Source organism: Chelon labrosus, assembly GCF_963514085.1.
Source record: "Chelon labrosus genome assembly, chromosome: 24".
Taxonomy (NCBI): domain Eukaryota; kingdom Metazoa; phylum Chordata; class Actinopteri; order Mugiliformes; family Mugilidae; genus Chelon; species Chelon labrosus.
This window is the reverse complement of record NC_140357.1, coordinates 12,016,224-12,033,413: the sequence shown is the minus strand read 5'-3', so window position 1 is coordinate 12,033,413 and position 17,190 is coordinate 12,016,224. Positions and strand designations below refer to the sequence as shown.

The 17,190-nt window shown below is 39.8% G+C and overlaps 1 protein-coding gene and 1 long non-coding RNA gene across 2 annotated transcripts; both read left to right on the top strand.

The window, feature by feature from the left end:
• Positions 1–944: 944 nt before the first annotated feature.
• LOC311509049 (PI-PLC X domain-containing protein 1) lies at positions 945–3,873 on the top strand. The gene is made up of 7 exons (XM_084574088.1): positions 945–1,182; positions 1,330–1,466; positions 1,923–2,048; positions 2,122–2,277; positions 2,364–2,476; positions 2,558–2,628; positions 2,919–3,873. The coding sequence occupies exons 1-7, from the start codon at positions 1,080–1,082 to the stop codon at positions 3,224–3,226; spliced, it is 1,014 nt and encodes a 337-aa protein (XP_084430214.1). The 5' UTR covers positions 945–1,079; the 3' UTR covers positions 3,227–3,873.
• A 3,545-nt stretch (positions 3,874–7,418) lies between these two features.
• Positions 7,419–9,380, top strand: LOC311509504. The gene is made up of 4 exons (XR_014699845.1): positions 7,419–7,700; positions 8,312–8,384; positions 8,773–8,829; positions 8,919–9,380. It is a non-coding gene; the product is annotated as an uncharacterized lncRNA (long non-coding RNA).
• The last annotated feature ends 7,810 nt before the right edge of the window (positions 9,381–17,190 follow it).

Here is a 17,190-nt window from a genome sequence, read left to right as displayed (position 1 = left end):
TTTCGCTGGAGTTGTTTTCTTGTATAAACTTGAAACTAGTGAAGGTTTCATAGACTGCAGGTGGGGTACCTTTACACCTTTACTCCTTCCACAGTTAAGGTTAACACTAGATTTATGTTTGTGAACCCATGGTGAGTATAGGGTCTTGTAGTCTCTCAGTGGAACAACATTTTGTAGAGTTTGGAACTTGGAATATAATAATATAATATGGACTTTGGAATATATGACCGTTGGTTGTTTATTTTTGGTTAATGTAGTAACTATGTGTGATTAATCCTCTTGGTTTCTGTCAGCACAGGTGTCTTTTCCAGGTCCATGTTAGCTTCATCAGCCACACCTTGAAGACCTTTCTGGAGAGGACTGCAGGAGTCAACTCATTAAACCAGGTGATGACCGATGACTCAAAGCAGCCACAGCCTTAATTCTGCTTATCTGATTAAATGTAAGCCTGATATAATTTAAAAAGGTGAGTTATATACATAAATTCTGCCTTGTGCTGTAGAAATGCTCTAGAGACCAACATCTAAACATGTTTATTTCTGCTGTAAAGCATGCCATCATTTGCTAATGGCCACTAAACAGTATTTAGTCATACACTAAGGGAAAGAGGTTGGCCAGCATTAGTATGCAAACACAAACTAAGGTGGAAAACATGAGATATTTGGACTGCAAAGGATTATTGCATTATAGCTTGCAAGTCTAATAGCTTTTATCTTGTTTTAGTGCCTTTTGGCAAGCAACCCCTTGTGTTACATTACACAATGAACAACTGCAAACTGTTGAACAAATAATATCCTTTTCCTTTCAGTAGTCAGTCAGTAATAATATTAAATGTTTAAATTTCTGTCTCGAGAAATATAATAAAAATAAATCGAGAAAAAACAAAAATAACTCGCTCCGCTTTTGCTTTTCCGGTTTTATTTTGAAAATTACAGGAAGTGGTAGCTAATGACGAGGAGGTCTTTCAGACCCGGAAGTGTTTGTAAACAAACGGCGTTTGGGTTGAAAAACAAGGGAGCACACAGGATGTTAAACTTCCGCATTAAGATAATAACACAAACAGCGGAACACTTGAGGTGATGGAGGACAAACAGCGGCTGTTGCTCGGTGGAAACGCGGATTGGATGTCCCGTCTGCCGGATGAGCTGCTCGACGTCCCGCTGTGGAACCTGGCTATACCCGGTAAAACAAAAACACCATAAAATAGATCGATACATGTATATAATTGGCATATATCGTAAAGTATTATTTTAAAATATATTACATTTTTAATATTCCTAGTAGAGTGTCCAGATACTTTTGACCATGTACTACTTTCATGTCTTACAGGCAGCCATGACAGCATGTCTTTCTGCCTGGATGTCTCCTCTCCTGTCCTGAGATCAGAGCCCTATCTCCTCAGAGTCACAGACAAGCTGTTCCCGTGCTGCACCCGGACCTGTGTTTATCGCTGGGCCACTACACAGGTATAGGGGGGCCCCAAAGTCAGGGCCCCACACAGGTGCAACTTAACTGAACCCACGCCTCCTTCAAAAAATTAGTTTATGCAGGAGCATGGTGGTGATTTAAAATGGATAGTTTTGTCTGAAAGAGTTTAACATGCAGACCTTATACCATGCCACATTATAGGGCTGCAACTTGTGATTATTTTTATCTTTTGCAAAATTTTACCATTCAATTTTGTAGTCAGAGATAACCATTATAACCTAAAATATTCTGATCACATGTAAAAGAAACAAGAGAAAAAAAGAAAATTCTGCATTTTTAAAACTACTTTTACATAATGAAACTAAATGAACATCAGAATCATTTTAATCCATTATTTGCCTCTGCTAGATAACTTTAATAAAATATACTCTATATTCTGTGCTCCACCATTTACTTAAAACGCCTTCCCCCACCCCCACATCTTTTTCTCCCAGGTATCGGTTCTCAGTGATCAGTGCGATCTTGGTGTTCGTTTCCTGGACCTGCGGATCGCCAAGAAGCCAGCTGGGGGAAGTAGCTTGTTCTTCGCCCACGGCATCTACACACTGATGACGGTGAAGGTTTGTAAAAGTCTGGAAAGTAATGTGTGAAATGGGGCCTTCAGCCTTAGCAGTGATATCTGTCTGGGTGCAGGAGGCTCTAATTGAACTGGCTGCCTGGCTCGAGGCTCATCCGAAAGAGATCATTATCATTTACTGCTCGCACTTTGAATCTCTGATGGAGGAAGACCACGCCCACCTGGTGGAGGTTATCATCTCACTGTTCAGGAGGAAACTGTGCTCCTCACAGGTACAAACACATTTTTTAATGTCTAATCAAAGAAGACTTTATATGGGTAAACTTGTATAAAGTCAGGGATTTTGATGTATATCCAGGAAACTCCCACTCTTCGTTCCTGTTGGTCCAAAGGTGAACAGGTCATCGTTTCCTACGACAACCAGCAGATGGTTCTGCAGTACCCTGAGCTCTGGACTGGAATACCCTACTGGTAAATAAATTCATCCTTCATATTGAATTCAATTTGTTGTCTGTGAACTTACTGAAACACTGAACTGAGCCTTTTGCCCAGGTATGCTGACAGCCCAGACCCAAAGAAAGTGGTTGTTTATTTGGAGGACCAGATACGCAGAGGAAGGCCAGGTATTAAAAAAAATATTTTTAAAAAAATACACTCACTTGACAAAACATTAGATAGACTAGAATTCATTTTAATCTAAATCCTCCACTGTTTTAGTTCTTGTTTGACTGACACAAGAGGAAGGTGGCGATTCATTTTTGAGGATGTAGTTTTTGGTGCTGTAAAAAAAAAAAAAAAACAGAAGCTTCAGTTTCCTTTTTTTTTTTTTAACTTTGTGACATAAATGACTTGAGTTAGGTCATATTTTACTGGCTGCTTTACTGACAGTTTGGTTTTAATTTTTATTTTCCAGCTGGTTTTTACGTCAGCGGTCTGAACCTGACGGAAGACGGCCTTTACGTCGTCCTCCATCCTCTCCAGAGCATGAAGAAGATGACGATGAAGGCTCTCTCGCCGCTGCTTCGCTGGGCGGCTGATCAGCGTCCAGGGCCCGGGGCTGGCGGAGTTAACATCATCTGCTGCGACTTCGTGGACATCAGTCAGTTCTGCTCTCTAGTGATCGGCCTCAACTACAAACTTCTAAGCGTAGCTGCTCCTACTCCTGTTGCATCATCCTCACATGCCACTGTCTGTTCCCATAGCAACCAGACTGATGCTTGAGGTCTCTAACACGACACGTTTGATTTCTATATTTATACAAATTAACTGTTTTTATGTATATAAGAATTATTTTTCAGACTGACATTATTAGGCCTATAAGTTTAAACTTATTGTCAGATATCAAAATGTAAATATCTTTTTAAATGTCATTGTTTATTCAAATTCTCTTAGGATTAAAAATGTTGAACATTTTATTAGAGTTTTTGGATTTATTTTCTTAGCCACAGACTTAACTTTATAGCTTAAATTGTATGTATTTTAAGGATGCAGAGTGAATTGTATGCATCTCCACCTCGTTCCTAGGTCCTCAGTGCAATTCTGGTTTTCTTCACTGTGAGCTTAACAAAGATATCAAATAGCTCAGGGAGTAAGAAGAAGGGTTGGGGATGCAGATTGCAGGTTTGAGTCCCCCTGGGAACTGTTTTAGTTGACAATGAGACAGGAATACATTTATTTTTAAAACCTGGTCTCGAACCTGCAACCCCCAGATTTGGAGGCTGCTTGCTACTTCTCAAGTTAAAATATTAAATTTGGTACTTCTATTTCTGGTGTAAGTGGCCAAAAGGTCAAAAATGGCAACTACCCAGCTCCAGGCAGGACTCAGGACTCTTTAATGTCTCAGTTTAATATAACTCAATCGAAAAGACAAAAACAAGACACATTTTTAAAATAAAATTAAATTAAATTAAATTAAATAAAAATGTAAACCGGAAGCGACTCATTGACTTTATTGTATACATGATTACGTTGATGAATAAAACATTAGTTTACCTGTCAGTACAAAATCACTAATAATACTAATAATAATGTTAATTATTATGACAAAGTCGAGCACTTTTTGAAATACTTGAGGCGTTTATTAAACTTTATTTAGTTTTTGGATATTAGCATTAACCGGAAGTGCTGAACAGGTGTCGGTTAATTAACCTGATGAACGTTAAGCATGCAACGTAACTTCAATCTCGAGCTAACATTTAGTTTGTTTTAAAATAAAATAACTTGCGACTCTATGAAGAGGAAATACATAAAACAATAGACACGAAGACATCGAGAGTTATGTCCAGGTACAGTAATATTCCGTGTTACAGCAGCTACCTGCCCTGACTACCTGCTCGTGTTTACCGGTTAGCTTCGAAGCTAATAGCGGTGTAGCTTGTGTTGTTTTGCTTAATTTAAGCCTCGTGCTACCTTTGGGTAGCCTGGCTCCGCCTGCCCACGTACTTCCGCTCATTTGCATTCCCTGCAGTACTCCGTCTGGAATAGCTTGATCCGCTAACGTTTACTCCGGCCAACTGGTTGGCGAACCAATCAGCGAACAGAGGGCGGGTCTGAGAGCGATTACGTTTCAGTTGCGCGCCGAGTTTGAAATGTTTACACGAACGGAGACGGATATACTCGAAGCCATTCGCTCCGTTGTGGATATGCTTCCTGGCATTACAGCACTTTTATTCCAATTTCGCGTCCTTAATTGCAATTGATGGTAGAGTAGCGATTTGTTTACTTGTTGCGTTCTTGAAAGCGGAAGTACGAGGCAGCAGAGCCTGAAGGCTCCGGCGCATAACATACGTCATTACCAAACGTTAGTGATTGGTTAAAGGAACTCCGATGATTTTAAACCTCAAACTGTGCCCTCCCACCAGGAAATAAACGTTTGCCAATGGAGCTAGGCCAGACTCTCTGCGAAGTCAGAGAGTCTGGTATCCAGGCTAACCTTTGGGGTCTCTGGGACCCCAAGTGAATGGACAGACGGAGAGATATTATGCACGAGGGTTAAGAAGAAATATTCTGTAACTTTGCACCTGCTTCATCCTTAATATATTTAATAAATTGTTTTATCTGCAAATGTTCTCAAACCCTGTACAGACATGTTGATTTGTAAATGCTGTGGCAGGATGTTCATGAAAACCACCTGGAGGAAAAGTTAATTCTCTTTTTTTCCTGTAATCTCATGCTCCACCAGACCAGTCCAGTAGGTGGCGGTAATGCACATTTAAGGTGGTTTGCTAACCGCTATTTAACATCAGAAGAAGAAGAAACAGGAAGTAGTGAACAGGTGTCGGCTAATTAGTCCGATGTTAAGCTAACAACCATACAGTCAATGCTAACAACGCAGCTTGTGTCTCAAGCTAACGTGTCGTTTGTCCGAAAATAAAATAACTTGTGACTCTTTGAAGAGAAAATAAAACAAAACAAAACAAAAAAAAAACATAAATAGACTCGAAGACATCGACGTCGTTATGTCCAGGTACAGTAATATCCAGTTAAAGTTGTCTGGTGTTTAAGAGTAAGTTCAGAAAGCAGATAAGCACACCGTCTGTATGTAAAATGAGGTTCTCAGCGATGTAAACAAAGCAGTCTGTCAGTTGTTTGTGTTACTTAATAGTATCACTGTGCTGTGAAAAACAGATCTTATCTGTAAATGCATAATTCCTTTTCTCCTGTCCTTTTCACCAACAGATTGTCAGAATCCTGCTCACACGTTGGAGCTGGTGTTCAAATGAAAGAGTGAATGTTGTACTATGGAAAAGTGCAAGTGGATATCTAAGTATATCACCCACTCTCCAACATTGTCAAAATGAGTCAAATGTTTATACGTTCTCACGTCTTTACATGTATGTCCATAGGTTTTCATAGAATGTGACCACAATAGGTCAAAATCTTATCTATCACAAAAAAATAAATGAGTTTTTGAAATATGCCAAGGCCACTTTGTGATGTCAGTTTAAAGAACTGTTATGAATTAAGTACAGGAGGGTGATGACTCAATATTGTCTGTCATCTTTCACTGGAAGCACATCAGGGTGATTTTGGGATATTATGACACAGTTTTTAAACAAAGTATGAAATATTTTTAATACCTATCTGTAAGAAGACAAATATAAAAACACATGTACAATATACAGAGGTGCCGAAAGTACACACATTCTTTACTCAGTTGGAAGAACAGACACTTGTGTAAAATCAGACTCATAAAGTAACTCAGTTGATTCAAATTCATTTAGATAGACAACTTTATTACTCAAGTAGTAGTATTAAAACATTTTAATTTCATATATAGAATATATTTTGCAAAGAGGACGAGAGGGAGAAAGATAGGTTAGTTGTATAATTTACAAATTGTATTCATGGAGGCGGTGGTAATTGGCCCTCAGTCTTTCTTCACGTCGACGTGACGCCTCTGTCGCTGGTTTACCTCTCTGGTAGCCAAGATGAACGCAGGAGACCAGTCTGGAGAGTTTACATCTGTGACAGCACTTGGCCAGCCTAGATTAAATAAATGTGATTGACACCCTGTACTGAGAGTAAGGAGGGACAACTGTAGTTTACATCACGTTGTTACAGTCTGAAATAATTCTCTACCGTTTTCAAATTATGTCCGTAGGGCCGTCTCAATCAGAGATCTGACAATATTTTTTTGTTAGATGATTCTGACCAGACTACCAAAACTGTATTGTACACAGATAGACAATGACTGCAATTTGAGAACCACTGGTTGTGATAGCTAACGTTAGGTAGCAATGCTAAAAACAAAGACACTAGAGATCGCCACATAGCTTAACGTTGGAACTTCAAAGGGTAATCACAAATATATATATATATATATATATAGATATATATAGATAGATAGATAGATAGATACTTTATTAATACCGAGGGAAATTCAAGCATCCAGTAGCAGTAACATACATTGAACAGACAATACAAAAGCTATATAAAAAAAATAGAAAGTAACTAGAAATGAAATGTTTTATACAACTATAAACTATGTTAAAAATAAAAAGTGACCAGTAGAAGTAGAAGTTTTTTTTTTTTTAACATAAATATGAGAGCTACAGATGGGGAGGAATGTGTGCAATTAAATTAAATTAGTTTGTAAACAGATGAATGAAATTAAAAAAATGAATGAAAATCACAGTCACCACATGTAGCAGAGGTGGACAGACAATAAATATATATATATATATATATATATATATATATGTTTCTAATAATATTATAATACCCTGCTCTGTATTTTTGACAGTTTTAGTCAGCTCTTTAAGTAGTGTAATTACTGTAGCCTTACCTCTTTGGGAATTTTAAAGAAACTTTTTTGTTTTCCCCGGTTTGTACAGCCATGTACTGCACAAAACTTTGGCATTGTCCTGCCACCCATCTGCTAACCTCCTATTGGTTGCGTTCTCCTAATTAAACTTCGAGTTAAAATCCATAGAAGCTAAATTACAAATGTTTTGCAGCTGGCACATTCGGGTGACGTCTGCACTTGCAATCACTGCGATAAACGGAAACACCTGACGCGTAGCCAATCAGGAGAGGGAGGAAGGGCACGAGTTAAACGGGGACCAATCGCAGCTCGACACGTCATACTTCCTGTCCACCGTTCACTCTTCATATACCCCTCTCGCCCGGCTTCAGATGCTCTTTAGACAGCGTTCTGGTCGGAACGTTGTTCTATGAAGGCTAGATATAGCAGGTAAGTGCTTCAACTTATGCCAGAAGTCCTTTATTTTACGATACGTGTCTGTTTGGCAGCGTGGCTTTCCGTTTATGTGAAAGCTGTGCTAACCTTCCCGTACGTTTGACCTACTGCAGCTAGCTTTAGCTCAACTTGTCTTGCTGTAAATGTTGCAATTAACAGTAATCTGAACGATGGCAAGTTAAAAGAAGACGTAGGGTTTGCTCGTAGGTTTGACGCGCGAAGCTGAGAGGGCTCCAAGAAACGGGTAAGTGGTAAAACCTAATGTGCTAACTGGACATGCTAAAGCAGGAGCTGTGAATGACGCGCCTGCGCAGTGGAGCTGGCCTCATTGAGCAGTTTTTTGATTTTTGCAATCTTTTAAGCTCACAATTTTGTTTGTTAAATCAATAAAATTGCCATTGATTAACATGGTGTCTGCAGCTGTGAAGCTCAATTTCTGGGATTATCTCCAATGTGTTTCTTGCATTACTAATGAGTCCTTTCACTGCAGGTAAGCACAGGTGTCGTGCATTTAAGAGGTCCTGCTTCCCTGCCATGCGTTACAGATCTACCATTAACGCATGCAGTGCTCGTCTTGCCTTACGTGTCTTTAACTCTGTGTTTAGGTTTCCATCATGGCTTCCAGAGAAGGTCCGAGAGCAGCGGGCACAGACTTTCAGCCTGTCATTACCAGATGAGGTAAAATTGTGTCCCTCTCTGAACATATCTTTTAGCACCACTTACTGGACACTGTCATTACCATGTGTGATTTTCATTCAACTGTTTTAAACTAATTTAATTGCCCTCATAGTTATATTTTTAACATAGTTTGTAGTTGTATAAAACACTTTATTTCTAGTTACTTTCTATTTTTTATAGTGTCTTGTATGTTCAATGTTTCTGCTACCAGATGCTTGAATTTCCCTCGGGATTAATAAAGTATCTATGTTCTGTGTCAACTACTTTATTGTTCATTTCAGCGTCGCCTTGAAGTCTGAAATCTAAACATTGTCCACGTGCTGATGGTGGCTCAGTTTTGATTGCCTAAATGATATCAGCTGAGTTACAAAGTTGTCTTCTGTGTTAGGTGACGGTGAGCATCATCATCGCAGGAAGAAGAAATGAAGTGTGGTCTGGCTTTGAGGTGAGTAAAGACTGCAGAGAAGTGTTGTCCAGAATCATTTTATATTTGAAAGTGCTGCCTTTTTCATTAATGATTGCACCTCATTGTAGGCTCAGAGTGTGAAGTGCCTGGGATAACTGGATGGAGGCCCTTGTATGTAAGTCCATTAAGAAACTACTCTGTCATTTTTGAATGTTTTTATTCAAACCCAAAATAAAATTTCAGTATCCAACATATGTAATTGAGTATTATTGCAGAGTACATTTGGCATCAATGGTAAACAAAGTGAAGCTATTGGTTAAAAAGTTAATGTTACACAGTAATTTTCATAGTGTTGACTGTCTGACAGTGTTCCCCCCTCAAGATCTGTTGTGTCTGGGGGACCAAAAGCGAATGTTAGCATTGATTGTGTGTAATGCTATGCTAAAGTTAATGTCAAGTGTTTGGAGATGTTACCTTTTCACCAATTGGCCCCTCATTTTCAATGTTATTTGTGTGACATTGTAAAGAGCTAACAATGTGGTTTATTTGTAATGTTTAGAAAAAGTCAATAAATGTCATGTGTGAAGGTTGCGACAGTCTCAGTGAATTTTTTCGGTTGCTAGGCAGTGGTGCAGAATCTATCTTCTATCTTCTATCTTCTATCTTCTAGGGCCTCCATAAGCCCATTCATTCCCTATGGGGAATTTTCAAAAATGAGGCTGTGGTAGCACACCTGCAGCCACTACTGACCTTGATGTTTACAGTGAAGGAGACTGATCAAACAGGTTCAACACATTGCTATGTTTTATTTTGTAAACACAATGAACCTTAGAGGCACAGTATGGATGCAGTCACATCAGCATGTCCAAACACCTCATCTCTTTGATCACAGCAGAATGAAGAGGAGTCAAGCCTGGGTACACAAAGGACAACATTAAATCACCTCAATGACATAAACAAAACACTCACCATCATAGTTGAACATTTCTATGTCCATAGCTTTCCCAGTCAGGCCATCCAAATGCAACAATGTACAAGTCACATAACCTCACCACAGCTAAGTCAATACAACATAACATGCAAAGGAAATATAAAAGAGTTATCTGTTCACTAAGTACATAAACTAATTTCTATAAAAAGCACTTAAGAAAAACAATTATAAATGGCTCAAAGCTATTTGTAGCAGTCATTCATCTAAATAAATAATACACTCAATACTTCTCCTATATTTAGTTTAAAGGCTGAACTAGACAAATGACCTTTCTGAGTGTGCAGGGGAGAGCGACCCCAGAAGTCTCTGGTGTTGATCTGAGGTCCTGGAGAATCAGGTGCTGATTGGTGGCCACGGCGATCTGCAGAGCAGTCTGCGCATAGAGACAGAGTACAGCTTAGATTGGGGAAAAAAAACAGCATTTACAACTACTAGGCCTGAGCATCCGCACCTGGCCATCTTGGCAGCCAACACATTAGCCCATCTACCTTGAGCCACTGCTACGTGGAGAAACCTGCAAGACAAAACAGATATGCATGAAAATGACAGCGCTTTAGTGGACTTCATTACAGTATACTCTAAAATAAAAGCACCCACCGTGCAGTCAAACACTCAGTCAGTGTTTACCATTAAATAATTAGTATTTAACTGCTATACAAATTAAAGTCTGAGGTGTCTCGACTATCGCAATCTTTTCATAATTAACTACTTTATTTTGAAGGAAAGGTTTTGTAAACTATGGCAGTAACAATTATTCCTTCAAAGTAGTTCTATCTTCTTGCATAAGCCCATTCATCCTCAATGGGGAATATCCAAAAATATTAATACCACTACTGACCTCGATGTTTACAATTGACAGTGCAGGAGGACGCCTGAAATGACTGCGTGAAGGCAGTTCAGTTGATTGATTGAGTCAGGTGTGCCACTGCATGGTTGGACTGAAAACCTGCAGCAGCCCTTTCACGGATCAGTTTGACACCTGTGATTTAGAGGATTCGTCAACATCCACAAAATTCTAATTCATCTGAAAAATGACTGAACTCAGTCTAAATGACATGAACAGCTACAAACAAGAGGAGGACGTTCCATGTGGAGTCAACCAGGAGTTCCCGCCTCAGACGTTGATCATTTGTTCCTGTTGAAGAGTTAACACATGTGATGGAAAGTCCAAAATATTAGAGACGCCGTTTATCCAATTATAGCTGCTTTTACAGACAGAGCCTCAACATTTTAATTTATAGACCGAGTATTGATTTAAACACTCCATCTACATTATTCTTCTCATTTACAGACAGATACAAACTTGATGTTCAAGTTCCTGTCAGATTTAACTGACATGACTGTATGTGGACAGCTGTTGGATTTTTATTATTTTATATTTCTGCTGCATCACTTTTAAATAAAGGTTCATCTTATCTGAAATAATCACCCCATGTTTCTGTAATTTTAAGATGATCAGTAATAGACTGAACTGTCACTCAGTTCAGTGACTTAGTGGTGAACACTGAGAGGAAGCAGGTCAGTCTGGTTTTGCTCTTTAACGAGTGAATTCAACAGTCAGAGGCAGGAGGACACTCGCTGCTCTGAAAACAGACTCACCTGCGCAGGTGAACGCAGCCTGTTCATCAACACAAACACTGCAAACAAACCGACACCAGAGTAAAGGAGAAGAACGAGACAAACATTTTTACCTTCAGCAGGAGAGAAGAAGCCACGACGATGAGACTGAAACATCCAGAGGAGGAGTGATGAAGCTCAGATACATTAGAGTCACACCTGATCCTGATCGATTTAATCAACACAGAGGACAGGAAGTGGTTATAAATCATGGTCACCACCAGTAACTACAACTGTCTACATCCAATAACACTGAGATTCAAAGTGACTCATTTACTTAGAAGAGAAAACCCAGGAGAGAACAGATGTGCTGGGGCAGGTGATCTATAAATCTTAGGACAAACGTCCTTTGTTTAAACTTTGTGAACAGCTGAAGTTCTGAAGATGTTGATTCAAATCTTACAATCTGATAATTTTGAAGCTCAACACCCAAAGAAACAGACTGAAAATATCTACGACCATCAGGAGTTTTATTGTGGAGTAAAAAAAAAAAAAAAAGATTCATTTTAAAACAGTTTTAAATAGTAATGTAATATACTATACCTATTTGGTTGCCTGGTTCCTGTTGTTTGGGTGAAGTTCTGGACCGATAGAAGGAGGTTAGAACAAAACTGATTGACATTTACTAATGTCACTATATTACTATCTGTTACTCTACTATTATAAAAGAAGTCATAATGTCATAGTATAGTATGTTGAAAGAAAGTTAACATTTTAGTAAAAGTGAGGCAGCAACAAAAACACAAAGAGACATGAAGACAACTATTGCTGCTTGATAAAGGACTGAAGTTGTGACAAGGTTTTGTTGAGTGAATACCAGAGTCTCTGGTCTACCTGGTTATGTTACGAGCATAAAAGTAATAATAAAACTTTCAACAAAACGTCACAACTTCAGTCTTTCATCAAGTAGCAGTGGCTGTCTTGATGTCTCTTTAATTGTGGTTTCCTGTGTTGTTAGTTGATTTTCATCCTCACATTTACAACTGGTGGTGGGGGACTAAACTTCTTCACTAAACTGGTTTGAATGGGTATCAATGAATTTTAATCTGGGACTTTTATTAAATGATTTCATTGATAATTGTTTGATTTGAAGGATTTCAGGTTAACTCAGAGAAATAAACATTCACATTCAGTCTCATTCATTTGTAGATTCAAATTACCCAAATGTTTGTTCCATGTGCTCCATCCACACCTGTCCAGGTAGAAGGCCAGACTGACAAACAGGAAATAGAAGATCCCAATGTGATTTACAGAAGGGGGAGCTGGACTGTACCAAGTTGTAGAAGGGGTGTTTGGTAGTTGTAAGCCATAATCATATAAAAATGTCCATTACATGCATTCATACAATTTCAGCATCTAGTTTGAAAATCATAAGATGTCATTAAGATGTCAGCCTGTAGGTAATGTGTGATACTGATAGTCCAAATGATGCCCCCTCCCCCATCATTTGGAGGGGTTTGGGTGTTTTTCCCACCTCAGACACAGGCAAAAACAGGTCATATATCATTTGCTACAACAAATCTTGTAAATTGCTAGTTTTTGTAATTCGGTAATTTATATTTCACTCTTTCCAACTCCTTCTCATGCTCTAAATTCAACAGCAGCAAATGTTAAGTCAGCCATAGAAGTACTTACTCCACTGCTTAGAGTTCCTTGGTACATTGATCCAGCAACTCATCGGTAGGAGACTGAATGAACTCACCAACGATGTTAGCTGTCTCCACCAACTAAAGAAAGAAAAAAAAAAAAAAGAATTAAACTGAGATAAACTGTACAAATCATGGCCAAAAAACTGGAGTCAACAGTCAAACTAACTCCACACCAAACAGTTTAGCACTACATGTAGCACTACATGCCTTACTCAAAAAGCAAAAAGCAAAAATTAATTAGATGAACTAAAGCCCACATATAAAATTGTATTCAAATTACCGAAATGTTTGTTCCATGTGCTCCCATGCACACCTGTCCAGGTAGAAGGCCAGACTGACAAACCAGGAAGTGGAAGATTCCAATCAAATTTATAAAAGGGGAGGGGGGCTGTACCAAGTAGGGTATTATAGAAGGGGCTTTTGGCAGGTAAAAGTTTATATTAAGTTTTATTTTATTTCATGGATAGGGGGGAAAGTTGTACAAAGAATTCATATGTGAGTGTAACTGTGTGAGAATCTATAGAGATGAGGGATGTGAAGGGACGTAAAGTGAATAGTGGAAAAAAAGTAAATGTAGAAAAGCTAGAAGATACTCGTGACAAAGATTTGATGAAATGTGGTGAGTGTATGTATGTGAGAATGTATGTGTTAGAGATAGAGGAAGTGAGAAGTGAAAAAGTAAGAGAGAGTAAATGTAGAAAAGCTGGAAAATAAATTACATGGAGTAATACTCTCTGGAGTATTTTCTTTGTGAAGTGAGAAGTGAAAAACAAGAGAGTAAATGACCTAGAAAAAAAAAATTAAAATTGTTGGGACAACTTCACTGGATCATTGCCCTGTCCTGGAGTATCTTCACAATCACCTTGTGTATGCTGGTGACAAAGATTTCATTTCCTTTTCTGGTGAAGTGCACTCCGTCTGACAGAAACATTGAGTCGTCAAAGTATCTCAGGAAGGGATGTTCAATAACCTGACCACCAAAGCAGCCGACAGCTTTTCTCATGGCTCTATTGACGGCCTTCCTGTCGTTATTGATCCGTTTTGGCTTTCTGTATCTCCACGCTTGCCGTTCATTGATACAAGAATATACAATCTTCATTGAGGGGAACTCTTCGTGGAGCTGCATCAAATCCCCCTTCATTTGTGAAACCAGCTCTTTGGTGGACATGAGCCCCAGATCGTTGCCTCCAGCGTGGACGACCAAGACGTCAGGGGGACTCTGTGTGTACAGTTCATCATAAAAGCGAGGTAGGACGTTGCTCCAGCGCATGCCTCCTTTTCCAAACCACTTAACTTTGGCGTTTAGTCCAAAGTTGTTCCCAAAGTTATTGTACGCTGGCCCCTCTGCTCGTTTAATGTAACTACACCCTATAATCCAGATTCTAGTTACTTTTTTGTCCTCCTTTTTTGTCGGCATAGTGTTGGAGGTGGAAGGAATGTCTTTAGAGGTGCTTGGAACCTCCGCCGTATATGTGACCATCTTCATCTTCTTCTTTCCTGGGGAGAAACTCACTGAGATTTCTTTGCTTTCTCTGCCGCATGTTAAAATTTCATTGCATGTACTTTTGATGGCAATTTTGTTTTGTGCACAGAGCTTCCCAAGTAAAGAAGAAGGGGAGGAGGGGGAGGAGGAGGAGGAGGAGGAGGAAGAGGAGGAGGAAAGTCTCTCTTCACAAATCCTCCTCTTCTTTTGTGGTGGGGATCTGCAGGTGGAACTTCTATTATCATCATCATCGTCGGTCCTCTTTCTTTTCAGTGGAGGCTTGATGGGGTTTCTGTCAGATTTAACACATTCTTGTGGACTCTTCCTTTCTGAGGAGAGACCCTTCCTCTGAAGGGAAGAAGAAGAGGAGGAGGAGGAGGAGGAGGAAGAGGAGGAAAGTCTCTCTTCACATATCCTCCTCTTCTTTCGTGGTGGGGATCTGCAAGTGGAACTTCTATTATCATCATCGTCGTCAGCCCTCTTTCTTTTCAGTGGAGTCTTGATGGGGTTTCTGTCAGATTTAACACATTTCACTTCGGACACTTCTTGTGGACTCTGCCTTTCTGGGGCGAGGCCCTTCCTCTGAAGGGAAGACGAAGAAGAGGAGGAGGAGGAGGACATTCTCCTCTTCTTCAATGCCGGGGAACTTCTAATACCATCATTGTCAGCCCTCTTTCTTTTCAGTGGACGCTTGATGGGGTTTCTGTCAGATTTAACACATTTCACTTTGGACACTTCTTGTGGACTTTTGGCCTCACAGGAAATGCTAGTAGATGCTTGGTCTCCTGAGGGTGGCCCCTGGTTTTTGGCTTGACGGCTGCAGACGTCCATCAAATCAACAGATGACTTCACATCCAAGAAGCCCGTCAGATGGCTCATTGTAATAAAAGGATGCTGCAACACCTGGATAGGGGTTATTCTTTCAGCAGGATCCAGGTTTAGCATCTGTTTTATCAGGTCCACAAAGTTATCCAGGTCAGCCTTGTCTGCCTCTGACGGACAACTTAACCTAGTCTGTTGGAAGTTCTTCAGATCATCCAGGGAGCTAAACATGCCGTCGTTTGAAGAACTGATTCCATACTCCTGTGGTGTCATGAGTCTCCAGATGTCTGGCCATAACTGCTGATAAAAGTCTCTGGTTTTGAGTCCAGCATTGAGTAAATGCTCTGGGACATCTCCTTGAGTTTGTGTTATATTCCAAATCATGTCATATTCGCAATTCCCTGCGTAAAGCGGAAAGCCCAGGAACAGTTCAGCGGCAATGCAGCCGAGGGACCACATGTCTATGGCCTCGTTTACGGGGAGAGCTAAAATCGTCTCCGGGGCCCGGTATGACCCGTTCTGAATATAAGCACCCTGATGTGCTTTAGAGGCTTGGAAAGCACAGCTGAAGTCTATCATTTTGATCTTCAGTGGCTGCTGAACATGGTCCACCAGCATAATATTCTCCAGTTTGAGATCTGAATGAATGATCCCCAAGTTCTTGAGGGTGTTCAGAGCCGTAGCTATCTGCTGTATAATGGGCCGGACCTCCCTGAGCTGTAGTGGGGTCTTTCTACTGTAAAGAAACTCCATTAGGGTGGTGTCCAGAAGTTCAAATTCCTGACAGAAATATGCTTGGTCGACAAATGAGCATTCCCACCTTACAATGTTGCATCTGTCAGGGTCGACATCCTTCAGCTTCCTGAGGATGACTTCCTCTTCCTCAGCCTGATGTACCGTGTAGTTCTTTAAAATCTTCACAGCCACCTTCTCATTAGTTGCTGGCTTAAAACACCTGGCAACTTGACCAAACGCACCTTTTCCAATGAAGTCCTCAACTATGTAGTTTGAAGACATGGTGGACAACTGGGCTCCTCTGAGGATGTGAACAGAATATCAAATATTGATAGTTTGAAGCGAAGTTTCTCCTTTTTTGCAAAGGAAAGAAACGCGAATCGACTTGTGTTGTACACACGACACCAACAAACTGAATGATGATGATGCTGTTCAAAGGCTATACAGTTAGCTATAAGCTCAAAAAGGCTTCATTTGAACTCGGGTCCAGTTATGAGATCAAAGGTTGTCATGGCGATGGGATCAGGTGGTGTGTCATGGGGCCAGGCATGGTACTGCCCACATCAAAGACATTTGCTGTGAGGTCACAAAATTGTTGCCAGGGCGATATTTGCGACATTCTAGAATCCCTGTTGCCCACATGATATATTCTAATATTAGAGGCAGCAGTATGAAAGAAGCTAATGCTAGATTAGTTAGCATCTTAGTTCAGGTTGGCTTTGTCATTATTCTGGAATTGTGTGTTGTAGTGGCATGATCACACACATGCAAGCTAGAGGCTAACCACCAAGTTAGCATATTACACATAACAAGCAAACGTGGACATTACCTTAAAGCCAACTTTTTTTGATGCTGTTTCCGTCAATCAAGGAACACATTTTGCTTCTCACAAGCTAACTAGCTAACATGAACAAAGATGCTAATGAATCTAGCATTAGCTTCTTTCATATAGCGGCCTATGGGTCACGTGATCATCGCAAAAATAAATATTTCATAAAAAGCTAAAGAAGCTAGCCAAGACTCGTAGCTTATAACAAAAGAAAAAGATCAATTTCTTTTTGTGCAACTCCAGCTGAGAGCTTTACACACAATTTACATTTATT